At 50.3% G+C, this 24,921-nt stretch overlaps 1 protein-coding gene across 3 annotated transcripts in view; it reads left to right on the top strand.

Moving 5' to 3' along the window:
- Positions 1-24,921, top strand: part of Shroom3 (shroom family member 3) — a 297,390-nt gene that overhangs the window by 262,122 nt on the left and 10,347 nt on the right. Inside the window, exons 1-6 of one of the 3 annotated variants that reach the window (XM_039091852.2) lie at positions 4,026-4,375; positions 4,487-4,618; positions 8,800-12,004; positions 18,048-18,118; positions 20,907-21,725; positions 23,112-23,603. In XM_039091852.2, coding sequence (XP_038947780.1) covers positions 4,560-4,618; positions 8,800-12,004; positions 18,048-18,118; positions 20,907-21,725; positions 23,112-23,603 — 4,646 coding nt within the window. In that variant the 5' untranslated portion in view covers positions 4,026-4,375; positions 4,487-4,559. Of the gene's footprint in view, positions 1-4,025; positions 4,376-4,486; positions 4,619-8,799; positions 12,005-18,047; positions 18,119-20,906; positions 21,726-23,111; positions 23,604-24,921 lie in introns of those variants that run through there. The other 2 variants (NM_001100889.1, XM_006250723.5) reach the window with 2 other exon arrangements.

The raw sequence follows: 24,921 nt of genomic DNA, 5'->3' as shown, positions 1-24,921 counted from the left end.
TGTTGTTTTGGTATTTGGGGGAGAATCCAGAACATTGTGTATATTAGACAAGCTCTCCACCAGTGGGCCACACCCTCACATCTTTCTGTAGGTTTGTATTTATATAATGGAATCCTGCCAGAGGATATACAAGAAATTAGCAATGTGGTGGAGGGAGAAATAGGGTCTATAGGGCAAATTATACATTGGGGTTTTTTTTTTTCTTGTGGATTTATTGTCTATTCAAAAGATTACTTAAATGGATATGGGGAAGGGCTAACTACCTGTTCAGTTTGGTCATGAGTTCATACGTGAGTAAGGTAGTCTTTGTATTAATGTGACTGCATTTCTACATGCCACTTTAAGACAACAGCAAGTAGATGAGGAAGGTTATACGCAGCACACAAACAGAATCTGAGAGTCAGTGTCCCATCCCCAGCTGAGCAGACGGTGTTGGCAAGGGGGTTCTGAAGACCCTCAACCGGAATTCTGCACCATTCATTCTGACAGACCACTTAACACATCACTGTGATGAATTTCCTTCTCTGTAGGGAGCTCGTGGGTGTCATGGTGGGCTTCGTCTTCTGTGGTCATGTGTACACTAAACGGTAGACAGACAGGTAGGCCACTCAGTCAGAGGACTGAGAGATTTGGTCACTTTGATTGTGTAGTGTCAGCAGTCTTCCTTGTCTATTTTGTGTTGTCTTAAAATGGATCTGGCTATGTTGCCTAGCTGGCCCCAAACTCTGGTTCGAATGAATTCCCCTGCCTCAGTTCCAAGGTGTGTGCCACTCTATCCCGCTGTTCCCTCTTCCGTTTTAAAATCGTTTGTGTCTTACACTTGTGACTTGTGTCTGGGTGACAGCCGACATGGTTTGGAAAGCTAGTGCACCTGGGAGGCCACAAGGTCCAGTCACAACAGAAGCCCTCCTGTGCTTAATTCCAAAGTTAAAGCTGTCACTGTCTCAGGGTTTCACTGCTGTGAAGAGACACGTGACCAAGGTAACTTTTACAGAAGGAAACATTTGATTGGGGCTGGCTTACAGTTTCAGAGGTTCAGTCTATTATCATCATGGCGGGCAATGTGGCAGACACAGTGCTGGAAGAGCTGAGAGTTCTACATCTCGATCCAAAGGCGGCAGCAGGAGATGGTCTTCGATGGGCAGCCAGGAGGAAGGTCTCTAATGCACTGGGTATAGCTTGAGCACTAGCCGTCCTCAAAGCCCTGCTCCACAATGACACACTTCCTCCAACAAGGCCACACCTCCTAATAGTGCCGCTTCCCAAGGGCCAGGCATCTTCAAACCACCATAATCACCCTTTTCCAATGGATAACAGTCCTCCAGGGTCATCTGAAGTTCCACTCTACCCCTGAGTCTTGCCTTTCAGACCCCATTCAAGTAAACATCTGATGCTTGTGCTGGGAACGCAGTCAAAGCATCACGTGTGGTCTGAGTCTTACACCATCTGCTCTTCTCTCTGTGGCTGTGCCCACACTCTTGTTTTGAACACTCCAAAGTTATTCTCACCTCAAGCGCATGGCATTCTTTGTTCCTTCTTTACTAAACAACATATGCACACACATACACACAAGAACACACACACACACACACACACATCACCTAAGTCGTCACTGAGAATGAAAATTCTTTTGTCTCAGTAACTTTAAAGATCTTTGGTTCCTTCAAGCCCGTTTCCACTGTTTCAGCCCCAAGCCCTCAACATCTGGTGTCCTGGCTGGCAAAATATCCAGTTTATTCCCTGTGCTATTGGCGATGCCTTCCTGAAACTTGGATTGGAGCCCGTCTCTCCTTGCCTGAGGCACTCGAGCCACAGCCATCTTTTTATTGTGGCTTAGTGTCACGATGAGTTTCCCGTCTCCCTACTCGTCATCCCACCAGCTACTTGTGCTGCTCGTGCCACGTCTGAGGCACGTTTTGCGTTCTCCGACATTGGCTATGCCATTCCTTCTGTCCGAGTATCCTTCACTTCCGTGTCTCACAGCCTTTGATCTTCGTGAACTCTTACAGAGCTAGACTGGGCGGTCATTTACGACTCTAACGGGTTCTGGAGAAAATGAGTCTATAAAGAACAGGCTTCTGACAGACACGCCGATACCCCAGTGCTGGGCATCCAGGGCAGGAGGCTTGGTACATCTGGCCACATAGCAAAACTCTATAATAAGTAAACGCATAGGTTTATTTTAGTTCACAGTTGAGAAAATTCTGGTCTGTGGCCTTGCAGCTCTTGAGGCCTGTGGCAGGGCAGTAAGTGACATTGGTCGTCTGTGCACAGCTACTCACCTCATGTCCAGGGAGAGTGAAGAAGAGTAATGTCATAGGTACATTCGTGTTCCTCTGATACTCCCAACAAAAGCAACTTCATGGAGAAGTTGAGTCTGGCTTACCATTGCAGAGTTCCCCGTCATGGTGGGGAAGGCATGCACCGAGACCAGCTCTTCTCCTTGGTAGTAAGGACATGAAGGAGCTGCCTGTTGCCTGGCACTTGACAAGGAGCAGGTTTCTCGGGCCAGAAGTAAGACTGGGTTATATTACCTTAAGGCCCACCCCTTACAACCCACTTCCTCCGTCTAGACCTAAAAGTCTCACAGCCTCTCAAAAGTGTGAGCCCCAGGAGGTCATTTGACACTCAAACCATAACCCCAGCCCATCAGTATCATGCTGTATATATAACCTATCATAACCAGAAGGAAAGCCAAGGTGAAAATCTTTACTTAGATGTATGTAAAACCCAAAGCTCAAACCCAGTCGCATCCAGTTTAGGAACTAGATTAGAAACCAAGTTTCCTTTATCTGGGCTAACAAGACGAAGGATGAAAAAAACAAGAGACCAAGAACAGAGCAATTATATTCCAGCTCACTGAGTACCTCCCTGACCCTTCCGAGGTCCTGTCCCCCTTGAACCTTTAGACTCCGCCCTTCCCCAACATCGAGACAGCTCTTGTGGAGGGGCTCTTTGGAGAGCTGTAGGCTGGCAGTACAGCACCTCATACTTGGCACCCTTGTTTCTAGTCCTTGGACGTCAAGTTCCCCAGAAGCCAGGCTGCGGCCTCAAGCCAGCTGCTCGAGGGTAGCTTGGTTTTCTGCTACACCATCTGAAATTCCTAGTTCGTCACTAAGGTCTTTATTACTCTGTAGATTGCAGGCCAGCAATTCTACCGTGTGGCCTCCGTTTACCCTTCCCTTTTCAGGCCACAGTCAGTGCAGCTCCCTGGTTCACCACCTCAGCAGGACCCTGTGTGCCTTGACCACAGTTAATTCTGAGACCGATCTCTGTGTAATTACTTTTCATGTTAAAAAGTTGCTATATGTGTTTGTGTGGGTGTGTGCACACCCCACGGGAGGGGGCACCTATGGACTCAGTCAAAGGTTGGTTCTCTCTTTTCAACCCTCATGTGGGTTCCAGGGATCAAACTCAGATGGTCAGCTTTGTGTGGAAGTGTCTTTGCCAGCTGAGCCGTCCGGCTGGCCCTGCCCCGTCTTTATAATTACTGTAATCCTTCAGAAATACTTCTTAGAGCTGGAGGAGTGGTTGCCATCAATACTTCCTCCTGTCCGCTCCCACTTCCTCTGTCATCCCCCCTCAGCTTCTTCCCCGCCCCCCTTGGCCCTTCCTTTTAGGTAGTTCTGTCTACCAGGCTCGTTCCCTGGCTCGGTTCCATCATCAACAGCAAGTGAGAGGGCTTGGGATACATTACATCTACCCACTTCTTCTTATCAAGGGACTTCCTGACTCCCGAAGTGTTTCTAAACTACAGAAGTATTTCCCCGAAATCTCACAGTTGTCAGCACGAGATGCCTGGATGGTCATCTCACTCTGATGCCAAAATCACTGCACAGCGGCTGACTCGTGACTCTGGCTTTCCGTAGTCGCCGACTCCTTATAGAGCCCATTCATGTTCAGTCTGAAGGACACCCACGTTTTCTCCCTGGCTCCATCGGGTCTTTGTGTTTTAAGGGCAGGATGCTTAAAGGTTGAAGTCACCAGCTTGCAAAACGAGAGAGTCCGCTGGAGAACACTTTGTTCTCTAGACTGTGGCGTAGAACATTCACTGTCAGTGCAGGGCAGCCTCTGACTTCCATGCCATTCTTCCGAGACAGTGAAACAGCAGCACCGTCCATCCAGGCACCAACAGAGGAATAGAAAAGCCCCAGGAAGCTACACAAAGTCCCTTGGGAAATAGGACGGAATTTTAGCATTCCCGTCTTTCTATAAAGCTAGAGGTTCAGGAAGACGCAGGCATCCATGTCCTTATATTCAGAAGGCGTGAAATGCCAGCGTACAGGAAGCCTAAATAAAGCTGTCCTGACTTTGCGACATTCCTGTGTGATGCCGAAATAGAAAGGAAATCGGAAGGGACACCGTGCTCGGAGAAGTGAGCGACGCTTGCATTTTGATCTCCTGGGACCCAGGCCACCTCACTTGGTGAGGGGACTCAGCTGAGAAGCTGCTGGTGCTGAAGGGCCCCGCTCCTGTGTCTCCACAGGTGCAGTGAACCTGCCGCTCGCCCACACTCGTGGCATACCACCAAATTTGGAGAGACCCAGGCTGACGTCAGCATGATGCGGATATCTCAGGGCACAGTGGGCCCTCCTTGGCACCAGAGCTGCCATTCCAGGTGAGTGACCGTGGCTGGCACCCAAGGGTTCCTCCCTCGCCTTCAAAGGTCATGCTTGTCCCCCAGGTGTCTTTTTCTTCATCCTCTTCGAATGCTTACCATGTGGGTGACTCATCCTTACATTGGTTTGAAATAGTCTGATCGTGGCTGGTCATTCGGGGTATTTATGGAACCCACTCACAGTCAGCTGTTTCTCAGTGCCTATTATAATCCCACATTCGGAAAGCTGAAGATTGCTCTTCCCGGAGCTTCAATGTCCTGTCTGCACTGGTCGGAAATCATACATATTTACTGCCGAATTGATGCTATTTCTACATTTAAATGTTCCTCCTGATTTTATTTTCCTCCTCCCATCAATGCAATTTGTCTGCCGAAAAAATGACTAAGGTGGAGGATTTCTCAGTGACATGTGATATTGCTCTTCTGTGGTCCCTTCGTTCCCCTCTTCTGCATGCAGCACCACTTGAAAGAGCTCACAAGTTTACCCCATTTTGCAGAACAGGAGGTAAAAGGGTGCAAAAATTGGTCCAAGTGTGGACAGCTGATCAGTTTGTGTGTCAGGACAGAGCTCAGCCAGGTGCCACAGTTTGTCCACATAGCTGCTAGGTTACACTTCTGCTTCCTAGTCACCCTGGTGCTAGTTAAGGTTGTTCAAGAATGAACAGAGCCACGACAGGTATGACAGACAAGGGATCTATTCTAGAAATCTGAGAGGGACTGGGGAGAGGGATCCAAATCCAGATCTTTAGCTATACTGAAGAAAAAGATGAGTCAGGATTCCCCACACCAGCTTTGTGTACAAGCTATCGTCCATTTGACCCTGAGGACTTAGGCTCCATGCTGTGTTATCACTTGAGTCACACAGAGACAGGGCAAGGGTAGGGAGGAAGGTTGTCCCAAACATACATAGAAATGAGATGCAGGCAGTGGCGTCTCAGTGTGTGCCAGTATTAAGGAGAGCCACCAGGAGGCTTCTGGGAGGATTATCTAACAGATGGCAGCTGTACTTTGGGGAAAGATAGGACTTAATTAGAGCCCTTAAGGATCATGATTTGCTCAAAGGCAAATCATAGACCTCTCAGTGGTAGACACAGAATAAAACTCTCCCAGCATATTAGAGAAAGCATCAGGCCACAGGAAGAAGTGGTTCCTAGCTTCTTTCCTTCCTCTAAACCCTCCTTCCCCCTGCTGAGGCTCTTTCAGTCTTTAAGGGGACCAATTCGCCATCTGAGCCCTCTGTTCTGGGTCCCCTCACAGCAGGCCCCCCCAACCCCAACCCCTCGCTCTACAGGGCTGTAAGTGTTGGGAGCTTTGCAATGCACTGTGGGTACCTAACAGATTGGGAGGTGGGGCCGGGGTGGGAATAGCAGAGTGCTGGGGTTTTGGGTTCCACCTCACCTGCTCATGAGCCTGAGCTCTCTGATCTAGGCTCCCTTTTCTCGAAGATGAAGTTAGTGCTATCTAGGTTACCTGGTCATTGTGAGCATTAACTCAAGGAACGCATGGACACTGTACAAACACTGTATACACAACAACTCTAACAGTCAGGCTGAAGATTTAGGGGTTTAATGAAACCTTGCCGTAAAGCAGAACACACAGACACACACACACACACACACACACACACACACACACACACACGTGGAGGTGTGTCTTAATAGAGTGCCCTTGGATGGTGGGACCCTTTAGAACCTCCCAGCCCCTTTCTTAGGAAGCCCTAAATCTGAATCCATAATGTGACCTGAGGAATATACTGACCCTACATCAGAAACCAGACCACTCTAGTCAGTGTATGGGACACTTGCTTGCAGTGACCCTGGTCCGCTCCACAGGCCTCAGGAGTGGGGGCGCTGGCATCAAAGTACAGTATTCCGAGGGCCACGCTGCTCCTCTCTCCTTATTCCTAGCCTGTCCCGTAGGTGGGTTAGAGAGTGAACTGTGCTTGTAGGGTGACTGCCCCCTGCCCCTTTGATGTTGATGTGGTGATTAACACAAAAGCACCGTGTGACTCTAGGAGAAAGGCAAGCTCACGTCACCTTTGACGTGATTTGAGCTGCGAGTATACTTGTCCTCTCCTGTCTTAGCTCGGGCACACCTCTCTGTAGCTCTGTCACAGGGTATCCCCTCCCTCCAGTCTCCTCACAGCCTCATAGTGGCAGCTGCAGCTAGGAGAGGTCCCTAGCCTCTCAGTGACATCCAGTGATCTGTTCTGCCAGCTCAGTTGGCCGGCTTTCTTCTGATGGCTTGAACGTAGTTTCCTAAACCCAATTTCATGTCTAGACTTAAGGATCTCTTTCTCACGAAAAGAGGAACGTGAGGGGATCCGGAAGTGCAGGGAGGACAAGACAGAGAAGGAGAGGCCAGTCAGGTTTTAACTTGTCTTGTCAGCAAGGTTGGATTTGGAACTGCCCTGGAACTTGATGTTAGCTCCTCTCTGCCAGGCCCTTGGCACTGTCTGTCTGCCATCTTACAAAGGTACCAATCAGTGGTCCTAAAGCACTAGTAGATTACTGAAGAATCACAAAGCGTCTCTCAAAAGAGGCTGAAGCAGCGCTATCAAAACATTGTCCCTTGAGTCTCTTCCTATATTCTATGGAGACATTCTAGCATAAAACATTATACACCTGGCCACTACGGCATTACATTGGCATTACATTTACTTATATGATATCTAGACATATGCCACGTGATTTTAAATGTGCTTGAATGTCTACTCACCTAAAAGTGAAGGACCTAGGTAAGAACCCCAGATTTACCTTTCCCTGGAGGACAGTGAGTCACAGTGTCTAACATGAGGAGATTGCTCATTGATTTTTATTTGTTCCGATATGGCATCTCCATTGATATTTGAGTTCTTTTTTTCTCTCCTTTTTCCTTTTTGGTGGTGCCTTGCATATGCTAGGCAAGGGCTTTACCACTGAGCTATACCCCTGGCCCAAACATGTCTCATAATATATTTTTATTTGATATACATACTTGTTTTGTCCACGTGCTTGTCTTTGTACCTCATACATGCCTAATGGCTGCCAAGGCCAGGAGGAGGAGCTGGATCTCTTGGGATCTGAGGTACAGACATGTGCGTGCTGAGAATTGAACCCCAGTCCTTTGGAAGAACAGCTGGTACTGCTAACTGCTGAGCCATCTCTCCAGCCCCTTATAGTAAATTCTTAGAACAGTTTTAAGCTCAAAGCAAAAGTGAAGCCAAAATTGAAGATGTCCCAAACTCCTGTCTCTCTCTCTCTCTCTCTCTCTCTCTCTCTCTCTCTCTCTCTCTCTCTCTCACACACACACACACACACACACACACACACACACACACACACACACACATGCCAGATTCTTCTATTACTAACAAAAAGAGGTTTGTTTTGTTTGTTTTTTAAGGCTGGTTTCTGGGGTATGAAGGGCCAATACTGAGACTTTCCCTCTCCAAAAGAGCTTAGAAATACAAAGGTCTCGCCCACTCTCCTGAAGGAGAGGATGGTCATGGAGTTCAGCCTTGAGGACCTCCTGAGGCTAAGACTTCCCTTCCGGCCTCCCCCTCCCTTGCCACAGCCTTCTCCCTTGCCCACTCTCTCACCAACCTCCTCTGGCTCTAACTTCTCCTCCCCGTGGATCTCTCTCCATTCAGCTCTGTGTTTAGCTTCTCCCCACAAACAAATTGTCCCTACCATCATTGAGACTCCAGGAAGGTTGCCAGCATCTAGCTTTTGACTCCTTAAAAAGGAAAGATGTTCACTAAAACCTCCACATGTGCTCCCCAAGTCTCCCAGCCTCTCACTTGCCTATTCGCTTACTGGGCTTTTCTCGGTTTCCCCCAAAATCTCTCCTCTGTCACTGTCCCTTCTTTGCCACCCCCACCTCCACCCCTTTCATTTCTTGGCACTCAAAATGTCAATTACAGCACAGCAAGTCACATCAGCATTCTGCCTGTGCCCAAGGCCACCCTTTTCTAGTTAGCCTGGGTGATTAATTAGAGGTGCCTAAGGCCACAGCATCAGGCAGTTACTCCTAGTGGTGACACAGGGAAGCGGAACAAGCCCCGAATAAGGCCCTCTTTACCCACCCTTCCGAAAACGGAACCTCTTGCGTAAGCGTGGATTTATAAGCCAAGTCCTGTGTCTGTGAGCCCACAGAATAACCCCTCAGCAGACTGACTGCTTTGTCTCCTGTTCTGCCAGCTCTTCTACGAGTGACCTCTCCAACTACGACCATGCTTATCTGAGGCGGAGCCCTGACCGGTGCAGCTCCCAGGGGAGCATGGAAAGCCTGGGTCCCCGTGGCGGGTCCCCACCTTGCCATCTTCTTTCCCCTGCCAAGTCCACGAGCAGCATCGACCAGCTAGGCCACCTTCATAACAAAAGAGACTCGGCCTACAGCTCCTTCTCCACCAGTTCCAGCATCTTCGAGTACCCGCCCCCGGGTGGCTCTGCCCGAGAACGTTCAGGCTCCCTGGACATGATTCCTGCCCGGGGCGGCCTCCTAGAAGGGATGAGGCAGGCAGACATTCGCTATGTCAAGACAGTTTACGATACCCGGAGGGGAGTATCTTCAGAGTATGAGGTGAACCCTTCAGCCTTGCTTCTTCAAGGTAGGGATGCCCACACCTCAGCAGACAGTCAGGGCTGTGCTAAATGGCACAGCATTCCTCGGGGCAAGGGAACACCTCCCCTGCCTTGGAGCCAGCAGTGTTCTGGTTCCCCGGAGACTGCGGACAACCCACCCCATAAGGCTGGCGCACCCATGCCCCCAACTCGCAGTGACAGTTATGTGGCCCTCCGGCATCGTGAGCGTCCCAGCTCCTGGTCCAGCCTTGATCAGAAAAGGTTCTGCCGTCCTCAGACGAACTCTTTGGGCTCCCAGAAAACCCCATTCGTCGAGGAACAGCTACATACCGTCCCAGAGAGGAGCCCGGAGAACAGCCCCCCAGTGAAACCTAAGCATAATTATACCCAGAAGACGCAGCCTGGCCAACCTCTACTGCCCACGGGCATCTATCCGGTACCTTCTCCAGAGCCTCACTTTGCCCAGGTGCCCCAGCCCTCTGTGAGTGGTAATGGTACAGTCTACCCTGCACTGGTCAAAGAGAGTGGATACACAGCTGCTCAGGGAACTTGTAGCAAGATGGCTGCCTTAGACGAGAACGGGAATCAAAAAGAAGTGAGCAGGCCTGGGTTTGCCTTCTGTCAGCCCCCAGAACACGACTCGATGACTCCAGTGGAGAAAAAGCCAGAACCCAGGGCCAAATACATCCCCTACAAAGTCCATTTTTCTTCAGTGCCTGAAAATGAAGACTCCTCCCTCAAGAGACACGTCACACCTCCCCACGGCAATAGCCTATACCCCAGCGAGAGAAAGAACGTTCACGGTGGTGGCAGCAGACCGTGTTCTAATCACCACAGTCTCCCGTCCGCTCAAGCCCAGGCCCCGCACGCGGGTGATGATGACAGGAGGCCTTCCAGGCTCTTCCAGCCCTGGGAGGGTGACTTTCAGGAAGATCACAATGCCAACCTCAGGCAGAAAGTGGAGAGGGAAGGCCAAGGCCAGGGCCTGCCAGGCAACTCTGGTGGGACCAAATCGACCTTCTCACCTCTCCAGAATATTCCAGAAAATCTAAGAAGACAAAGCAGCGTGGACCTAGGAGAAGGCCTGGAGGTTTACCCCGGTGGCAGATCCACCTGTGCCACCACCACCACCAAGGTGGAGGACCCTGGGAGGAAAGCAGGGCCCGACAACAGGGGCTACCTGGACAGGTCTGTTTCCTATCCAAGGCCCGAGGGGAAAATGAACGCTGCAGAATCCTTCCACAGTGCAGACTCCAGGTATGAAGAGCCCCTGGCCGCGCCACCGCAGCAGACATCCGGTATGAGCCAGAGGAGGCTCAGTGCCAGCAGTACCCCTGCCCTGCAGTACAAGAAGCCCCACTGCTCCGTGCTGGAGAAGGTTTCTAAGATAGAGGAGCGAGAGCAAGGGCGCCACAGACCCACGAGTGTGGGCAGCTCCGCTTACGCCCTCAGCTACAGGCCTGGTAGGACTGGCCCCACTCCTAGTACTTCCAGCAGTGACCTTGATGATCCAAAAGCCAGCAGCTCCCATTTCTCTGAGTCCGCCGCCGAACACCTGCGAAATGGGGAGCAGAACCCCCCAAACGGGGAGCCCAAACTGGAAGAGGCTTCCAGGCAGCAGTGCAACCAGCTGCTGAGGAGGACCACTGCAGATGGCCGTGGACCTCCTGCCCGAGGCAGCGAGCCCTCAAGGCCCGAGGCCCGCCTGCTCCGCAGCCAGAGCACCTTTCAGCTCTTCAGTGAGGCGGAGAGAGAAGCCTCGTGGTCGGAGGATAGGCCCAGCACCCCCGAGTCACCCCTCCTAGACGCACCCTTCAGCCGCGCCTACAGGAACAGCATCAAGGATGCCCAGTCCCGTGTCCTGGGGGCCACATCATTTCGTCGCCGGGACCTGGAACCGGGCACCCCCGCGACTTCGAGGCCTTGGCGCCCGCGACCCGCCTCTGCCCACGTGGGCATGCGGAGCCCCGAGGCCTCGGCACCCTTGTCCTCCCCGCACACCCCTCGGGAGAGACACAGCGTGACCCCGGCCACAGGGACCCCGCCTGCACCCCAGGCTGCCCGCAGAGGGGCACGCCGGCGCCTCACAGCCGAGCAGAAGAAGCGTTCCTACTCGGAGCCGGAGAAGATGAACGAGGTCGGGGTCTCGGAGGAGGCTGAGTCCGTGCACTGCGTCCCACAGAGGCCAGCGCAGCTGCGCTTCTCGGAGAGCACCGTGGCCGACCGGCGACGCCTCTTCGAGCGCGACGGCAAGGCCTGCTCCACGCTCAGCCTGTCTGGCCCTGAACTGAAGCAGTTCCAGCAGAGCGCCCTGGCCGACTACATCCAGCGCAAGACCGGCAAGCGGCCCACTGGAGCTGCCTGCACGCCGGAACCCGGGCTGCGCGAGCGCGCACAGAGCGTCTACTTTCAGGCGGTCCCCGCGGCGCCCGAAGGCCCCGGCCTGGCCTCCGCCTGCAGCCTGAGTTCGCTACGGGAGCCCGAGGTGCTGCCCTGCAAGGAGCACCCCCATCAGTCCGCCGCAGATGGTCCACAGACGCCCCGAGATCGCAGCAGCTCCTTTGCCAGCGGACGCCTAGTCGGGGAGCGACGACGCTGGGACCCTCAGGCCCCCAGGCAGCTGCTCAGTGGAGCTAACTGCGGACCCAGGGGCGTCCAGAGGATGGACAGGACCTCCAGAGGGCCGCCTTCCTGGGACATGGTGGTCGGGAAGTCAGGGAAGTCCAAGTCAGCCGAGGATCTGCTGGAGCGCTCGGACACACTGACCGTTCCTGTGCATGTGAGGTCCAGGTCGTCTCCCACCTCGGACAAGAAAGGTCAGGTAGGTGCAGCCAAGCCACCTGGCCAAGGTCTGGCTCCTTCCTACTCTTGACAGCTTTAGCTGGGCTCTCCTAACCTCTCTCTGTTGTTCGGTTTTTCTTTTCTTTTAAATCTTGGAAAGTAATACTGGTTTGTTTGTTTGTTTGTTTGTTTGTTTGTTTGTTTCTGCGATTTTTTTCCCTCTTAACCTTACCTGGTTTCCATACAAAGATACATCAATAATCTATATAGTTGTTTTGGCTTTTCAGATATGTAGTTTTATGGTTGGTTGCCGTTCTGGCAGTTGAACACGGGGTTCTATGCGTGCCAAGCAAGTGCTATAACCACGGAGCTATACCCACCCAGCCTCTTTTCCTTTGAGATAGGGTCTCGCTAAGCTGTCTAGGCTGGCCTTGAGCTTTTCAGTCCGTCTTCTCAGAATTACAACTAGTTGAAATAAAAACCCTTGCCACCAGGCCAGGTTTTGATACTTTATGTAGGGTGTGTGTGTGTGTGTGTGTGTGTGTGTGTGTGTGTGTGTGTGTGAGAGAGAGAGAGAGAGAGAGAGAGAGAGAGAGAGACAGACAGACACAGACAGACAGACACAGACAGACAGAGAGACAAAGACAGACTGACTGACTTTGGGAAACATCCCATCTCCCAGCGTGTTGAAAGGTGTGCGTACACATACCCAGTCATACACATCCTTCTGAGAGAACATGCTGTATTCTCCTAGGCAGTTTCTTTTCAGAACTGTCTAGGAATATTCTCTCCGAAGTGTAACTCCCACAGAGGTGATTCAAAGCCTGCAGCACTGTTTTCTTCCCTGTGGATCCCTTAAAATCTGTAGGTACAAACAAGATTTTTCAACAACTTTGTATAGCAGTGGTTTACTACATAGAACTCCCAAGAAACTTCTTCTTCTGTCCCAATATTGTAAAGATAATATTAAAAAGGGAGGGGGATTTACATGCTTTTAACCCCAGCACTTAGGAAGCGGGTCCACCTCTGTGAGTTCCAGCATAGCCGGGGCTTTGTAGAGAGACCCTATCTCAAAAGAAAAAGGAAAGATAGAGGAGCACAGGCAAAAAACAGGCCTCCTGTTAAATGTTATTATTCTGTCCTGGGGAATTGGATGGATGACTAAATGCCTCGCTTCCCCCCAAAATATTTCACAAACTGGTCACTTGGGAAATAGACTTCGAGCAGACGTTTTATTTTATCTTGAAGTAGTGAGATTCCTTCAAATCCTAATTAAGTGCTTTGTATTATTTGAGAAACTGTTTTTAGAAGGGTAACTGGACACGGAATGGTATTTAGGCACTCTTTTATTAAGGGGACACCACACTTAATTGATATTTCACTGGGGACTCTGCAGCCAAGGAGGGAGTAGTCGGGAAATACTCAGCTTCCCACCAACACTGGGAGACATTCTTGAGCTGCCTCCTGTACCCAGCAGCTCGTCCCTGCCTGACTAGAGAGATGCCTGGGGCCTAACTTCATGCAAATCTTCATCTCTTACCTTATTTGTGCTTAAAACAACCCTCGGGGCCTCAGGGTGTAATAATAGCTTAGTAGCAAAAACAGTGTGGACCAGGTAGGAGGGGGCACCACAGAATTATCCCTACTGTGTAAGTACTTGCATTGTAAACTCAAACTTAATTATTAGAAGTATAAATTTACATTTTTATTTCTTGGAATTGTAACCTTAAAGAATTCACCTGTTACCTAAGGTTTCTGTAAAGGTTTAGTTAATTAAGAATTTTTCTCCTAGCCTCAGTGAGCTCTATCTAGCAAGGTAAGCAGCCCTGTACAGACTGAGTGAAAACCAACGTTCTCAGGAGTTTATTTCTGGCACTGTGGGGAGTGAACTGCTCCATGGGCGTCCTTCTCAAAAAGTCTCCAGTCAGGTACTTTCCCCAAGACAAGTCATCTGGAGAGCCATGCATAATGCTTGGTACTTTGGAGACCGGAAGTAATAACTGCACAAGGGTCACGATGTTGAACTAGGAATAGCCTGAGAGCTACTCCAACCTTGACAAGACATGGCCTCTCCCTGGCTACCTTTGTATTCAGTCTGAAATGTGCAGCATCCGTCACAGACCCACCCCACCCCACCCCACCTACACTACCTCTACCCCCGTCCACCCCCCACACCCCCACTTGTATCTCTTCGTCTGAAGAGTACAGTTGCAGAACAAAGGACTGTTAGGAAGGGATGGAGCCTATCGCTCATTAGCCCCTCGCTGTCCTTCAGCAAGACCTTGACAGATTTAAGCATCTTCAAGCGCTGGGCCCCTGCAAAGCTTCAGGAAGTACCCAAATGTCTCTGCTGCTTCATTGCAGAGGTTAAATGTCTCAGGTCTGGAGAGGCGGCTCGGTGGTTAAGAGCACAAGGTGCTCTCGCAGAGGATGGAGCTTCAGGTCCCAGCACCCACATGGCGGCTCACGGCCATCGTAAGCCCAGCTCCAGAGCATCCTACACCTTCCGGCCTCTGCACACACCCGGCACTCACATGGTGCACAGATGCACATGCAGATGAAACATTCACACATACAATAAAAATAAGATAACGCTTCAAAATATGGAAGAGCCTTTTTTAAAAAGACACTAAGCTCTAGAGAACTTAATTCTGAGGTTCGTCTAGACTGTATTTTCAGGGTCCTTCCCATTCGCCGTGAGGTGGTATGTCACTTGGCAAGTTGCCCAGGATCAGCGCCTCACACGGAAATGTTGGATGCAGGCCTGATTCTGTGAGCACAGCTGGTAAGCTGTTGGTAGCAGCCGAGAGGAAGCACCCATTCCAGCTTAAGCATAACTGACAGAACTGATTTTCCATGAATTGTGAAATCACAATTAGCCCACACTAATCAAGCTCTTACTGTGTGCCAGTCACTAGTTTAGTCTTCGTCTGTGCGGTGAGGTTGATACGGTAACCGTCAGATTACAAAGGGGCGGCTGGTACCTAGCAAGGGTACCAAACCTGCCCAAGGCGGTTGAGCATAATGTTTGAGACCTTCTGCCTTGCTCAAGTCTTAAGTCATTCAACCATGCTGTTTCCCTGATAGACGGAGGCTGCTGGGGGGGTGGGGGGGGGTGTGGGTAGGCGGGGAGGGGGGGTGAGACCTAAATGACTGGTGTCTGAGGATACCAGATGGTAAATGGATCTCATTTTAGTTCTTATCAGTTATTACTTATATTTAAATGGCTAGTTTCTCCGTGTGATCCACAGTTCACTTCAGTAGGTATTGCAAGCCAATGCCCCACCGTGGACTGCCATTGGATTTTGTTTGTCACAGAACTGTTCAAAGGGAGTCCAGGTTGAGATTTTATAGACCTCAGGTGACAGTGTGACGTATGCTGAGAACCAGTGTTTGGGTTGTGGTTTGCTCCTGTGGAGGTGAACTCACAAAGATCCGCTTACCTCTTGATAGTTTTGAAACAACTATCAAAAGTTAGTTAGATTCTGTCTTAGGGTTTTATTGTTGGGAACAGGCACAATGACCAAGGAAGTCTTTTTTTTTTTAAGATTTATTTATTTATTTATTATATATAAGTACACTGTAGCCTGTAGCAGTCTTCAGAGACACCAGAAGAGGGCATCGGATCCCATTACAGATGGTTGTGAGCCACCATGTGGTTGCTGGGATTTGAACTCAGGACCTCTGGAAGAACAGCCAGCGCTCTTAACCACTGAGCCATCTCTCCAGCCCAACCAGGGCAAGTCTTAAAAGGACAACATTTAATTGGGGCTGGCTTACAGGCAGCTCAGAGGTTCCATCCATTATCATCAAGGTGGGAGCATGGCAGCATCCAGGCCGGGATGGTGCAGGAGGAGCTGAGAGTTCTACATCTTCATCTGAAGGCAGCCAGGGTAGGGTCCTAAAGCCCACACCAACAGTAGCACACCCACTCCAACAAGGCCACACCTTCTAATAGTACCACTCCTTGGGCTAGGCATATTCAAGTTACCACAGATGTTTACCAAGTTAGTTTATGTCTATGCCCGGTGTTTCTCCTACAACTGCTGCTCTTTTCTGTGTTACCCTGATAGTCAAGTACTCTTTGACAGTGGAGACACACAAGAATATCCTCCTTTCTACTAGGTTGAGAAGACATTTTCCTTCTGTCCAAGATTTTTGAGGATATGTATGGCTCAGTGGTTAAGAACTTGCCTGGCAAGTACAAAGCCCACGCTTTGGGGGTGAGGGTGGTAGTAAAAATACAGATGGGTATCTTAATTAACAGGAAATTTGATAAATTCTCTCAATAGCTGACTATTGGGTTTAACTCTCACGCCCTTTTAAATGCACACCCATATAAATATCATTTCTGGGGCCAAACCACACGAATGCAGACGGTTAGCCTCATCCGTATACCGAAATACGGAGGATGTAATTGAACTCTACTGTGCCAGGAGCTCCTAGGCTGTTCCAGCTAACTATTGGCAAAATCTGGCCCACTCGTGTCAACAGAAAACAGGAGCTTCTGGTCCATAGTGAGAACCAGGGGGGTCCCGTGTTCAAACCAGGGCATCAGTCAGCCGCATTTAACCCATAGGAATTCCACAGGAAGATCTTGGGCTTTGAAGAAATCCTGGCTTGAATCCTACTTTCTCTGTTTATTTAACTTCGTGTTAAGAAACTGCAGCATTTCTGGGCCACAGTCACGTACTTGACCGTGCACGTACTCTTGTACTTATGCGCACATGGGTGCATGCAGTTTCAACAGAAATGTCAACTAGATAATAATAGTCCATTCAAGAAACTTAGCAAAGTGTCTGGCTCACAGTGATATACCTAATAAGGGAGAGGTGAAATTACTGACATCTGGGCATGTGCTGCTTCTGCTTGTAATCACCTCCGACTTTGGGGGAGCAGCAGTGGAGGGGGGAAGACAGTGCTGAGAATTGAACCTAGGGCCTCATGCATGCCGGGCAAGCATTCTACCACTGAGCTGTGTCTCCATCCAACCTTGGACTTTTCTGTTTACCTGTGTATATGTTTGCAGGGCTTTGAGGATTAAAAGGTTTCTCATGGAGCCTAGAGCTCACTAGTATAACTAATTGGTCAGCTTGCCCCAAGGGGGAGGGTGGGGTCCCCTGTCTCTCACTTCTGAGTGCTAGAGTTTCAGGTGGATCACCGTCCATGATCACCGGCAATTATGTGAGTTCTAGGGACCTGAACTTCAGTTCCCACCAAGCACTGGGTCCGCTGTCAACATTCGAGTCTTCACTGCTTAGTAGTTTCTCTTCCACACGGAAGGAATCTCAGTCCACAAAAACGTGAATAAGGCCTTGAAAAGCATTTATCCCGTTAGGAAGAGTAAAACGTGAATAAGTGACTAAAAGTAGCTTCAGATTATATATGAATTTTCATTTCCCGCCTGTGTCCTATTACTGTAAACAATGGCGAGCTGATTGTATTATCATCTGTAGCAACACTGTCCTCCTTGTGGTGACCAGGTCACGTGGGACAGAGTTTGCACCATCAGTGTTATAGTATTCATCCTTTCAGGATACCAATATCTACCTACCCATAGTGAAAACAAAAACTACCCTGGAAGCCCCCAGAGTTACCGACAGCACACGGAAGAGTCTACTATAGCCTGATTACAGACTGGGTTCCAACTCAGGACATGTGGAAGGTTGCAGAATTGTAACTTCCTGTTGTGTTTCGTTCTCCCCACTGCCATCGGAAAGGTTTGGCCCATTGAAATTGTGTCCTCACCACCATACTTAGTCATTGCAGTGACTGTGAACTCCAGAATAGTACTTACCAGACTTTTCTTACTTGACAAAACACTCTTGTGAGGGGAGATGCTTGCAGAAACTGAAGGAAGTTGATCCTGGGCCTGTCTCCTCACCAGTGTGGGGCTTTGTAAGTGTGCTGCCATAGTGCCTGACCATAGTAGGTCTCCAGGACACAGCTGAGCATAGTAGGTTTCCAGGACACAGCTGAGCATAGCAGGTCTCCAGAACACAGCTGTCCATCCTCCTCCTCACCTGCACTGTACTGGTAAATTTAAACACCTATTTAATGTTGCCTTTTTCCTGTATTTCAAGGATGTGCTCCTCAGAGAAGACAGTGGCTTTGGTTTTGTGAAGGATCCATATTTGGCTGGCCCTGGATCTAGGTATGTACTCATGTGGTAATAGAAAAAACAAAAAAAACAAAAAACAAAAAAAACAAAAAACAAATGTTGGCAAAAGGGAAAGGTCAGGACCCCACGCACTGTGGGACAGTAAATCAGTGGCATAGAAAACAGCACTGAAGGCTGAGTTAGCGTGAGACCCAACAGTTATGCTCCTGAGTGTACATCCCGAAGAGTCTGAGAAAGGCTGGCCTGTGAGCTCATAGCAGTGCCGTTCACTATTGACGGGAGTCAGAAACAGTCAAGGATTCTTGATTCCCATCGGGGAAGGACTGTATAAACAGAGTGTGTGAACACCATGGAGTACTGTCCAACTTTAGAAAGAGAAGAAATCCTACCAAATAAGAACCTTGCAGATATTATTAGCTTAATGAAATAAGACGAAAAGGGTCACACTGTCGGCATCCACTCACTCGAGGCATTTGGTCAGATTCTCAGAAACAGAAGGTAGAATGGTAATTGTCCCGGAGAAATGGAGTTTTATGGTGAACATGTAGGCTTCACCTCTGCAGTGTGTAAAATGTTCCCGAGGTTTGATTTGCAGCAAGGAGAACTGTCCTCCTCTGGTTCTGGGGAGCAAAGCCAGAGCCTTTCTGCACACGAGGCGAGGGTGCTAGGGCAGAGCTACACCCACCACATACGGTGCCGTGTGCAGTGGTGCCTGCCTGCAGCATCCCCAGAACTTGGAGGAGAAGGCCAAGGGCTCCCAAGTTAGAGGCAGTCTGGGTTAGGGAGCAGCACCCTGTCTTTACTGTCCCCCGACTCTATCAGCACCACCACCAGATGCTGGAGATAAAACTTCTCGTAAAGGGTTTTATCATCAGTTCAAAGGTTTCCTCAAATGTAAGAAGGTTGGTCCCACATTTTCCTTATTGATGGGGCTGAGGAGGGTACAGTGTGGCTCCTCTTTCAGAGTACACGGCTGGGCAGCTCAGAGTTGCTTGTAACTCCAGCTCTAGGGGATCTCCACCTCAGCCCCTGCCCTTCTCAGGCACCCGCACTTATGTGCACATTCTCCCGCTCAGACACACACACACACACACACACACACACACACACACACACACACACATACACGTGATCTAAAATGCGTTATGCTAAAAAGTTAAAATGAAGTAAATCCTTAAACAAAAAGTACATTCTGGAATACTGGGATCAGTACCCCATGATAAAAGGACTTGAACAAGATTGTTTTTGGAAAACAGGAAATCAGTCACTATGAAGCTCAACCAAATGAACCATTTAGCTTAAATCCTGCTTTCAAAGGGATGTAATGTTAGCATGGTGAGCTGAGATCAAACATAAACTAAAAGCATCTAAATATATAAGACTGGCTCCTTACCTGGTGCCTCTAGACATACATGCAAGAAGCGATTACGGCACCGAGTTACTCGGGAATCTCAGATCCTAGTCGGCCCCTAGAGGATACTAAGTTTTGCTTTTTGTTAGGTCGGTTGGTTTTGTTTGTTTTGAGGAAGATTCTCACCCTGTAGTCTAGGGATTTGCTGGAGAGACCTCAGCTTGCCTGGAACTTTTACTCCTGCCTCAGCATTCAGAGCCCTGGGATTACAGGTGTGCACACCATACCCAGCTCAGATGCTAAGTTTAAAATCGGTCCCATCCTCCAGTCTGGAGAGTGGCTGGCACCGTTCTCTCATCATCTGCCAGGTGCCGGGGATGCCAAAAGGTATGACTAGAAGTAAAAAGCATCCCGAGAGGGTTCGCCTCTGAGGCCCATAGGTGTCCCTGGTGGAGAAACTGACTCAGTGAGAGAGTCTGTGATGGGGGTTGGGAGGCCACATCCGAGATGGAGAAGCTCTGAGAGAGGCCCGCCCTTCACTCAACCATCTGTAGCCAACAGAAATAAGAACATGCAGGAGGCTGCGTGCGGTTCCCCTCCTAGGCTGTCATCCTTGCCTGGCACTTAATGGTTTTGTGGGATGTAGGAAAGGGTCACAGCTCCATCCCAGGCCTCAGATCGGTGAAATAAAAGGCTCCCTTGCTCTCCAGGTTCCCGTCCGTGGCCAGCTGCAGAACTACGGATCCTAATTCACAGATGGCAGGATTTGCTAGAGATTGTCTTTGTAATCCTCACGTTAACTGTTGCGTCACAAGCACAGGCTAGCAGTGCTGTGGACACTTTCTCCTCTCACCTTCCCCCAGCCCCCTCCACCCCTGCTTCAGTAACAAGGGCATCTATCAGAGTTGGTTGTTGGGATTCCTTAGTGACTGTAGACACTCGCTAAAGGCACTATCTTGTGATTATCGTCAGTCCCCTGCAGAGGTAACTGAGTTAGCTCCTCAGGAGACAACTCCCTCCTTTTTGTTCACGTGTTCCCTTTTGTCTTAGGAAATGGAAGCACTAAGAACTTAAGAGAACAGGAAATGCTAATACCCAACCTTCAGACTCAGCAGCCATACAGACACTCTCAGACAGACTCCAGGGAGACTCAGAGGCATCAGTCTTTCTCCCCAAAACCTGGAGCTGTTCCCCAAAGTAGTCCAGAAAGGAGCTAAAGAAAGGACTTGTTTTCCTTCATGTCCTACAGCCTGTCCTCAGAAGCCATTTTACACGTGTGCCATAGCAGGAGACAGGCTGTGAGGGAGTTAGTAAAAGGATTGTGACCCTCCCTGCGGGGGCTCTGCCTGCCTGGCACTGAGTTTAAGGAAGAGTACTTAGCTCTGGGGTGAGGTCCTCCTCTGTGTTTCTGCTGCTTCCTGTTTGTCCTTTCTGCAGAGCTCTGACCCTCACATCTGTGCCCCCTTCCAGGCCTCTCAGCTACTCGGACAGAGGCCAAAAGGAGCAGGCATTGCCCCTGCACCATCCTGCCACTTGCTGGAATGGCTCAGGCTACAAAGCCACTGTGGTTTCCTCTACTGAATCTTCCGGAGCCCCAGATCATCTGAAGCAACTTAGAGCACCTTGCCCTAGGCCACTTTCAGCAGGAATGCACGGCCACTTCCCAGATGCCAGAGCCTCCTCCGTGGCCCCCCTCAGCTCCCCTCTGCCATCACCTGTCCCCTCCGGTTACCGCTCACAGCTTGACATGGATCAGCAGATGGGACATCAGCCTCTCCCCTCCCCTGCCTCTGCAGTGACGCAGCCTCCCAGCCCAAGAAGCCATGAGCTAGAGGAGGGAATGTGGAAGAGGGCGTCCCTGCCTCAGCGACCCCCTCGACCTTGGAAGTGGGCCCACGCAGTCCGAGAGGACGGCCTTGCTGAGGACGCCTCATCGGCGCCTGAGTTTGCAACCCTGAAGCACTATAAAAACCAGCTGAGTCTTCCGAGTTCGTGCAGCACTTCTGACCCAGACACTCCAGGGAGGATCTCTCTCCGAATATCCGAGTCAGCCCTACAAGCTTCCCCGCCACCCCGGGGGGACTATGATGATGAGGTGTTCGTGAAGGACTTGCACCCCAAGGTTCCTTCAAGCCCCACATTTGAAGCTCTCCCCCCGCCCCCACCACCACCTTCTCCACTGAGCCAGGAGCCTCTAACGTGTGGCTCAGATGACTTTCCTTCACCTCCTCCCCAAGCCATGTGTGAGGCACCGCTGGATGGCGAAGTATCGGAGGAGCCCGGCAGCGGGTGAGTGAGCAGGCGCAGCCAGGGCAAGCCTCTGCTGAGGGGAAGTGGCCATCCTTCACTCTCAGGTGTTTGCAGCCAGGGTCCCAGGACATCCTTCTGCTGCTCACAGGAGAGGCCCAGGACAGAGATTCTTTATAGGAGCTCACGAGGCTGCTCCTTCGCTTGCCTTGTGGGGCTAGCGTTCATTGTGTGCAGAGAAGTGATCGTTTCAAGAGCCATGACCCACTTCTTAGCGTTCATTGTGTGCAGAGAAGTGATCGTTTCAAGAGCCATGACCCACTTCCTCTGGTCTGAGTTTTGGATCAGTTAAAGAAATAAGAAATAGAATATGATGGGCGGAGGGGGAGTTGGAGAGATGGCTCAGGGGTTAAGAGCACTGGCTGCTCTTCCAGAGATCCTGAGTTCAATTCCCAGCAACCACATGGCGGCTTCATGACCATTTATAAAATGGATCTGATGCCCTCTTCTGGCATGTAGACATACATGCAGATGGAGCACTTCTACGTTTAAATACATTAATTTCAGAAATGCTTCTATTGCTGATAGAACAGACATTGGAGAAAACACTGAAGTCAAAACACACACACACACACACACAGAGGCTGAGTTGCGATGGTCACCTTCTGCAGACACACCATGCCACAGAGGCACAGGATGGAGCTAACAGCCTGTGACGTTAAGCCAGGCTGATGCAGAACAGGCATTTCCCAACCCAGTTTCTGAGACTAGTGGGTGCTCATAACAGAATTCTCTTTTGGGATCCAGCAAAATAGGCCAGTTAGTAAGGCAGCTTGCCACCACCCCGATGACCAGAGTTTGATCCCCAGACCCCCTATGGTAGAAGAGGGGACCCGCACATATACGGCCCAGTGCTACACACACACACACACACACACACACACACACACACACACACACACACACACACACACATATATATATATATATATATATATATATATATATATATATATAATGTTCAAACAAACAAACAAGAAAACCTCATAGGATCAGGCATGGTGGTCCATGTCTTTAATCCGGGCACTCATGAGGCAGAGGCAGGAGGATCTCTGTGAGTTCTGTAGGGCATCATCTCCTGGATGCCATGGAGGTCACTCACCACCACTACCTTCTGCCTGTCTGTACCTTCCAGAAAGGTTGCTCTGGGGCCCAAGAGCAACATTCTTCAAAACTGAATTCCAAGTGACTGTAACTAGGGACCAGCCCTGGCTCAAGAGAAGGCCCTTTGGAACCCCGTGGCTGTGGGAGAGCGCCACAGATGTGCCTCCTCACGCCAGCTCCTGCTTTGGGAAGCTGTGGCATCTCCTGTGCCCTCATCCTCACCACCATCGACTCTCCTCACCGCTCTCTCTTTTCTTCCCCTAGCAGTTCCTGCGGACTTCCCAGGGTGACAGCCACGAGGGAAGGACAGGTGCCCGGGGCAGGCCATGCAGAAGGAAGTCAGATAATGGTTGCCATCCCACCCCAAACTTCGGCCGAAGGCTCAGCAGCCGAGTCCAGCACTGCTGCCCGAGTGAGCGCCCAGCCTCCGCTCCACAGTTTTCCTGGCAAGCAGCCCTGTCCCAGCCAGGCCCGAAACCTCACTTACGAACCTGCTGACAGAACTCAGGATCTAGGGAAGAAAATCCATGCTGAGCCCCAGAAGACTTCAGAAGATATCCGAACGGAGGCTCTCGCCAAGGAAATTGTCCACCAAGACAAGTCTCTGGCGGACATTTTGGACCCGGACTCCAGAATGAAGACCACGATGGATCTGATGGAGGGTCTGTTCCCCAGGGATGCTGGTGTGCTGAAGGAGAACGCTGAGAGGAGAGCCGTAGACAGCACCACCAGGCGTGCTGGGTGGGAAGTCGAGACGTAAGTCCCCTGTAGTCCACCCCTGTAGACTCGGCTCTTCTGTGGGGCAGTAATACGTGTGGACATGATACGCCCCTACGTCCTCACAGGAACATCACTGCAGCTCATCTTCACAGGGCACCTTGGAGAGGACCACTGTGAGAGTGGAGGGTCCCTAGCTCAGTAAGCACTCGATCGATCGTCAGACCTGTCATAGGCCACTTTCAGGGACCTCCCCGAAGCTTAGTGCTGAGAAGGGAGCGTCTACAAGAACAAAGTGGACCAGTCTTTATGAAAGGGGGAGGGGCCTGGAGAAATAGATGCCTTTACTATGTAGGACGTGCACTTGGATGCACTGAGGTGAGCGCTTACTCAAGTCCTGAGCAAATCTCAGTGGGAAACGCTCCGCTGGATATGGGGGTCACTTAGCCCCTGCTCTGGAGGCTCTCAAGCCCTCTGCTGCTCTTGGAACTCCGACCCAGGGCCCAGCCACAGCAGGAGAACTGTGAGCAGTTGTGTTTCTTGTTTCGTGGAGTTCTTGAATTATTCTGAGATTTTCTTACATACTTGGTTAAGGGACTCTGAGCAGGAAGATATAGAGTGGGTTTTATTTCCTCTTTAGTTTGCAGTGATAATATTGACAGACCGACACTCAGCAGTGAGCGGCTTCCAGACGAAATACAAACAGAACAGCTCACCCAAATAGGGTTTGCCGTTTAGAAACCTGCAGCTGATCATAACTGGATCAGCAGCGGGAACACTGTTTTATTTGGGCCAGAGGGAGAAAAGAGCTGTGTGCATAGGTTTGGTTTTTTTTTTTTTTTGGTTTTGTTTGTTTGTTTGTGACTTGTGGGCTATGTTCTCAGAGCGCATCCAGTTCACAGCCTCGCACTCTCCTTGCCTGTCTCTTCAGTTTCAGATTAGAGGGTCAAGGCTATGGATCGTAGGCGTGGTGGCTTATCCAGAGTCACACTGTAGCTAACACTGGACACCTGCACAATACAGGGCAGTCCGCTGGGAACTGCAAGGGCCCAAAGTTTCACAGAGTATCCTTAGAAAACATGTCTTTGAGAATTTATATTCCCTCGAGAATTTGGTGGTGAAATGGTTTCAAAAAGATGACATGCACCACCTTCTGGTGAAAGTAAATGTAGTCCCATTGTGGCGAACGGCATTGTGAGGTTTCATCAGACTCCTAGTTGGGACAGCGCTGGGTAGAAGCTGATGGAAGCTGTAACGTGCACCTGAAGGCTTTTCTCCAGCTTCCTGGGTTACATGAAGATACGTTGCTTACAGGAGATCGGTGAAGGTGTTGTATGCCTGGTTCTTTAGTAAAATC

The sequence above is a fragment of the Rattus norvegicus genome, chromosome 14 (assembly GCF_036323735.1).
Source record: "Rattus norvegicus strain BN/NHsdMcwi chromosome 14, GRCr8, whole genome shotgun sequence".
Lineage (NCBI taxonomy): Eukaryota > Metazoa > Chordata > Mammalia > Rodentia > Muridae > Rattus > Rattus norvegicus.
The sequence above is the reverse complement of the archived record's forward strand: the minus strand, read 5'-3'. Positions and strand labels throughout refer to the sequence as shown.